This window comes from Lucilia cuprina, chromosome 5 (assembly GCF_022045245.1).
Source record: "Lucilia cuprina isolate Lc7/37 chromosome 5, ASM2204524v1, whole genome shotgun sequence".
NCBI classification, from domain to species: domain Eukaryota; kingdom Metazoa; phylum Arthropoda; class Insecta; order Diptera; family Calliphoridae; genus Lucilia; species Lucilia cuprina.
The window spans coordinates 12,769,555-12,776,187 of NC_060953.1; the positions used below are offsets into that span (position 1 = coordinate 12,769,555).

Consider the following 6,633-nt stretch of genomic DNA (forward strand, 5'->3'; position numbering starts at 1 on the left):
GTTCTGTTCTAGTTCTAGTTCTGTTCTAGTTCTGTTCTAGTTCTGTTCTAGTTCTGTTCTAGTTCTCTTCTAGTTCTGTTCTAGTTCTGTTCTAGTTCTGTTCTAGTTTTGTCCTAGTTCTGTTCTAGTTCTGTTCTAGTTCTGTTCTAGTTCTGTTCTAGTTCTGTTCTAGTTATGTTCTAGTTCTGTTCTAGTTCTGTTCTAGTTCTTTTTTATAGTTCTATGCAATTTACTTACTCCAATAATTAATCTTTTCTATTGTATCCATGTTTATTCTCTTTTTCCCACAGATTCTAGGATTGATTAAATCATATGTCTCATTATTTATATTTATTTCATGAAGATCAAAGCAATATTGATTTCTTTTGATTTGTATTTTTCCATCCTGAATTTGTAAGTTGCCATTCTAAAATTTTATTTTTATTTTATGGAATTGATATAATGTTAACAGTAATTTACCTCATTTAAAGTCCATGTAGATGTATTTTCCTTTTCGGGACTAAAAATTTTATAAGCTTCACAAAACTCATTCAGCACAATGGGCATAAAATCTTCGGCAATATTTTTCGTAACTACCGTTCGATTTTTCAATGTTAGTTCAATGGAAAACATTTCTAACGCATAATACATGTTGTTTTCAATAATATAATTATAGGTTTCGGGAATGATGTTCGAACAGAAGGTAATGCATGGTTTTAGGTGACAAATACAGGCTCGCCTATGTCGTGGCACTGAACGTCGAGAGCCGTTATATAGAATTTCATAGTTATACATTCCCACTAGATCGGGTGGTATAAGCGTTTCATTATCATATATATAGGAACCATTTGATAGTAATGGTGTATCAGTTATATTAATTGTATTTTCATAGGGGCAATTTTTAATGCCCATTCCATTAGGTTCACTGGTTTCTATATATGCATATAACTGAAGCTGCTGTTTTGTTAAAATTATTAAAACTATATTTATAAATTGTTTGAAAGTCATATTTTATTGTTATTAGATCTTAACGCGGTAACAGTAAAAAGTAAACTGAGCACTTTGTGAACTTAAACATTAAAAGATAAATATCGATTTACTTTTCGTTTCATATCGCATCGGTTTTAATCGACCGATATGTATGGGTATTATATACATATGTAAGTATATGTATTATACGTTATTTAAACCGCAATAAAACCACAAACACTTAAAACTTTTAACGACTAACGGTTGAAATCTTATGTTAAGAAATCGAATCGCATTTGAATCTACATAGAACTTAAGTGTATAATAAAATTAAAATTTTTCAATCCTTTACCTTGGTACTCTAGGAGACTTCCTGCTAAACATAATCATAATAAATATTTCCAAATTCAAGGTAAAGCTTAAAATTTTTGTTCAAAAATTTTATTTTCAAAAAAATTTTTTTAAGTAAATTTACAAATCTTAAAGCTGGTGTAGCAGATTTTATAATCCGATATGGCCGACTATATGCAGTCATACATATATGTATATACATTTTTTAATTAAGTGTTCTAATTAGAAGAAAAGTGAAAATAAATAATAAATTAAAAATACTTTTTTAATTTTTACTCTTAATTTGACGGATGATGCAAGAGTTTACGAGACCTTCGAGAGCAGTGCAGTCACATAGGTGATTGATATAAAATTATATTGAAATTTGTATAACTAATTTTAATTTAATGGCTCAACGATGTCATTTATATTCGATCACTCATTTCAATTCAGTTCCAGTTCAATTCTAGTTCAGTTCTGTTCAGGTTCTGTTCTAGTTCTGTTCTAGTTCAGTTCTAGTTCTGTTCTAGTTCTGTTCTAGTTCTGTTCTAGTTCTGTTCTAGTTCTGTTCTAGTTCTGTTCTAGTTCTGTTCTAGTTCTGTTCTAGTTCTGTTCTAGTTCTGTTCTAGTTCTGTTCTAGTTCTGTTCTAGTTCTGTTCTAGTTCTGTTCTAGTTCTGTTCTAGTTCTGTTCTAGTTCTAGTTCTGTTCTAGTTCTGTTCTAGTTCTGTTCTAGTTCTGTTCTAGTTCTGTTTTGTTCTACTTCTGTTCTGTTCTGTTCTACTTCTGTTCTAGTTCTGTTGTAATTCTGTTCTTGTTCTGTTGTAGTTCTGTTCCAGATCTGTTCAAGAACTTTTCTATTTCCATTCTAGTTCTGTTATTGTTCTGTTCTAATTCTGTTGTAGTTCGGTTCTACTTCTTTTCAGTACTGTTCTAAGTCTGTTCTAGTTGTGTTCCAGTTCTTATCCGCATTCAATAACATATTATTGCTTTTTATCTAGGTTATTGCTATTGTATGTATAAATTTGGATGAAAATGCATCATTATTCTAAATAATTTTTAATTATGCAAATTGTATGTATTTAAAATAAATAAATATATATTAATACTGCTGATATTCCATTGTGAACCTTAGGGTTTCAGACCTGCTTCAATTTTCATAATATGTATGTTTAATCATATTATAAATTTTTTGCCGTCCAATAAAAATAATAAATATACAAACTCCCTGAAAATAAACCAAAAAATATTAAATTTATGTTTGGCAAAAATAATATTTAACGTAATATAACAATGACACTAACTTGTAGTGATTTAATGCAATCAATAATAACAGATGAGATCTTTAGATTAGAAATATAAAACACATCCGATAAATTGTCTAAAAACCAGCAAAATACCATCATATAGAATAGAAGCAAATAGGGATTGTAACTGAAAGTGAAAAATATTACTTTTAATTATAGTCTGATTACAAATACTTATAGTCATGACTATAGATTAGTCTATAGTCCAGACTATAAAACAGTCTATAGTCAAGACTGTAAATCAGTCTATAGTTAAGACTGTAGATCTGTCTATAGTCAAGACTGTAGATCTGTCTATAGTAAAGACTATAGGTCAGTCTATAGTCAAGAATGTAGATCAGTCTATAGTCAAGACTAAAGATCGGTCTATTGTCAAGATAATAGATCTTTCTATAGTCAAGACTCTAGACCAGTCTATAGTCAATACTATAGTCAAGAATATAGATCAGTCTGTAGTCTATAGATCAGTCTAAAGTAAGAATAAGTATACTTAGATCAGTTTATAGTCTATAGTTTATAGTCTATTGACTGGTATATAGCCTTGACTATCAAGGCCAGTCTATAGTCAAGGCTATAGACCAGTCTATAGAAAAGGCTACAGATCAGTCTATAGTCAGGTCTATAGACGCTATAGTCAAGGTTATAGTTTAGGTTATATACCAGTCTATAGTCTAGGCAATAGACCAGTCTATAGTCTATGCTATAGACTAGTCTATAGTGTAGGCTATAGACCAGTCTATAGTGTAGGCTATAGACCAGTCTATAGTGTAGGCTATAGACCAGTCTATAGTGTAGGCTATAGACCAGTCTATAGTGTAGGCTATAGACCAGTCTATAGTGTAGGCTATAGACCAGTCTATAGTGTAGGCTATAGACCAGTCTATAGTGTAGGCTATAGACCAGTCTATAGTGTAGGCTATAGACCAGTCTATAGTGTAGGCTATAGATAAGTCTATAGTCAAGACTATAGACCAGTTTATAGTGAAGGCTATACACCAGGTCTGTATTCAAGGCTATAGACCAGTCTATAGTCAAGACTATATAGACCAGTCTATATAGTCTATGCTATAGACCAGTCTATAGTGTAGGCTATAGTGAAGGCTATACACCAGGTCTGTATTCAAGGCTATGGACCAGTCTATAGTCAAGACTATATAGACCAGTCTATATAGTCTATGCTATAGACCAGTCTATAGTGTAGGCTATAGACCAGTCTATATAGTCTATGCTATAGACCAGTCTATATTGTAGGCTATAGACCAGTCTATAATGTAGGCTATAGATTAGTCTATAGTCAAGTCAGTCTATAGTTAAGGCTATATACAAGTCTGTAGTCAAGACTAAAGACCAGTCTATAGTCAAGACTTTAGCCAAGGCTATAGACCAATCTATTGTCAATGCTATAGACATGGCTATAGACCAGTCTATAGTCAAGACTATAGATCAGTCTGTAGTCAAGAATATAGATCGGTCTATAGTCAAGAATGTAGATCAGTCTATAGTCAAGACTATAGATAAGTCTATAGTCAAGATTATATACAATTCTATAGTCAAGGCTCTAGACAAGTCTATAGTCAAGGCTATAGTCAATGCTATAGACCAGTCTATAGTCAAGGCTATAGATCAGTTTATAGATAAGGCTATAGACCATTCTATTGACAAGGCTATAAACAATTTTTAAAACTATAGACCTGTCGATACCATGCAGTTTGTTTCAAAACTTACGAACTTTCGGGAGAATCTTTCAAGCTGAGCTTTTCATATATTTCATTATATTTCATTTTCAACAATCTTAAGGTTGAAATAATGAATATTAAGGAAACTATTATGATAATGAGACATGGACCATAAAGGTATACAACATCAGACCATGTATGAGCTAAAGTTAAAAAAACGAATTACGTCAATTGTATTCAAATCGATTATATTGTGGTTGATCTGATGGAATTTTAAATAACTCACCATACAGATTACATTTGTCATTTGTAATAACTTCATATATATTTGGATTTTGTAATGCAAAACCTAAAAGTACAACGATTAAGGGTAACGTATAACCACAACTGGCATATTTAAAATAAGAAGATTTATATTCCAAATTATTTAAATTTCGCCAGATATCATAGCAGAGTATAGACATCCAAGTATAATGGAATAGTTGCAGGTAATAATTGAAATAAGCTGGACATAGGAAATGAGGAAAATTATGAAATTTTTAATAAAATTTGATTAAAACTCGACTCACCAATTAGTAAACAGGGTCCAAAACTAATCATTATTTTCGAGAGATTTATAAAGCTATAAATAGCTAAAAACAATGCTAAACTACCAGCATAGGTCATAAAACATTTACCATGTAAAGTGTTACGCAGCTCGGGTATATAACAATAAACGGCCACCGTTACAAGTAAAAATACTAATGAGAAAACTTGAGCTGCAATGAAGTCCAAAAAATATTTAGTGTACCTTGTTTAGAACACGATCCTTTAAAAGAATACTACTTACTCCAGTAATATAACTTTTCTAGGAAATCTCTGGCATCCTTTTTTTGACAGAATCTGGGAATGATCACCTTATATGTGTCTTCTCCAAAGACCATTTTATGAAAATCAAAACAATAATCTGTTCTATTTAAGATCTTATGACTACTGTTTACTAATAAAGATCCATTCTAAAATTATAAATAATTATAAAAAATACATATTAAATCATTATAAAACTTTCTCTATTTACCTCGAACAAAGTCCAACCCGCTTGGGTATCCACCTCTTTTATCATATTGTAAGATTCTTCACAAAAATCTTCCTTTACAAATGGTTCAAAATCTTCGACAATATTTTTCTTTACAACCGTCCGATTTCTAAATGTCACCTCAATAGAAAAGTTATGTTTATCTGTTCTCATATCTTTGGCATCTTTTATCAAATAGTTGTAGATTTCTGGAATGGCATGGGAACAGAAACTGATACATGGTATTAGGCGACAAATACACGCCCGTTTATATTGTGGCACAGTACGTTTAGTACCATCATATAAAATTATATAATCATAATTTCCTATAAGATTCGATGGTATAATTGTTTGATTCTTGTATATATACGAGCCATTTGGAAAAAATGTATTATCGGAAATTTCAATAGTGTCTTCATAGGAACAATTACGAATTTCTTTGTCCATATTTAATTTTTGCTCTTGATGGGTTATGTTTTTATTAACCGAAACATTAGATCCCATTGATTGAGTATATTCACTTAGTAATAAAAGTAAATTTATAATTAGGATGTGATTTAAATGCATTCTTTAATGATCGATTTTATTGAAATAGTTGTAGATGCAAACGCGATAACAGTTGGAAATAAACTGTGAAATTAATGAAAGATTTAATATTTTTATATCAATAGATTTTTTATTTTAAAACCACAATTACAAAGAACATTGAATGAATTACATGACTAAGTGGCAAATAAATAAAAAGTATTTATATCCTACACCACTTTAGTGGGGAAAGTATATTGGGTTTGTGCTGGTGTTTGTAACGCGTATTAATATTGGTCCTATTCCCGAAGTAATGTATAGAAATCGGCTCAAAATCATTTCCTGTCGTCCGTCTGTCTGTCCATCTATCTGTCTGTCCGTCCATCCGTCTGTAGATAATTCAATGAAATTTTTCACATGATCTTCTATGGTACCTAACACCTGTTAAAAGCCCCCATCAAAATTTCAGTTAAATGTCCAAAATTTTATTCAACAATAAACTGCTTCAGTATATCTGGGGCAAGGTACAATTCAACTCAAATGATAAATAAATCACATTTTATTTTTGTAAAAGGTGTAGGGTATTATATGGTCGACCTAGGACGACTATAATTACTTACTTGTTGTTTAATGCTTTTGACAATATAGTTTTGTTCTAGTTCAGTTCTAGTTCTGTTCTAATTCTGATCTAGTTCTGTTCTAGATCTGTTCTAGTTCTGTTCTAGTTCTGTTCTAGTTCTGTTCTAGTTCTGTTCTAGTTCTGTTCTAGTTCTGTTCTAGTTCTGTTCTAGTTCT

The 6,633-nt window shown here is 31.0% G+C and overlaps 2 protein-coding genes across 2 annotated transcripts in view; both read right to left on the reverse strand.

Annotated features, from left to right (window-relative positions):
* LOC111688080 (probable G-protein coupled receptor Mth-like 11) overlaps positions 1–6,633 on the reverse strand; it is a 12,087-nt gene that overhangs the window by 1,034 nt on the left and 4,420 nt on the right. The gene's annotated exons all lie outside the window — the stretch shown is intronic.
* LOC111688079 (probable G-protein coupled receptor Mth-like 11) lies at positions 2,330–5,929 on the reverse strand. The gene is made up of 7 exons (XM_023450569.2): positions 5,317–5,929; positions 5,089–5,254; positions 4,829–5,017; positions 4,546–4,764; positions 4,309–4,462; positions 2,581–2,710; positions 2,330–2,504 (listed from the first exon to the last, which is right to left on the reverse strand). Exons 1-7 carry the CDS (start codon positions 5,878–5,880, stop codon positions 2,427–2,429), a joined length of 1,500 nt encoding a protein of 499 aa, XP_023306337.2. The 5' UTR covers positions 5,881–5,929; the 3' UTR covers positions 2,330–2,426.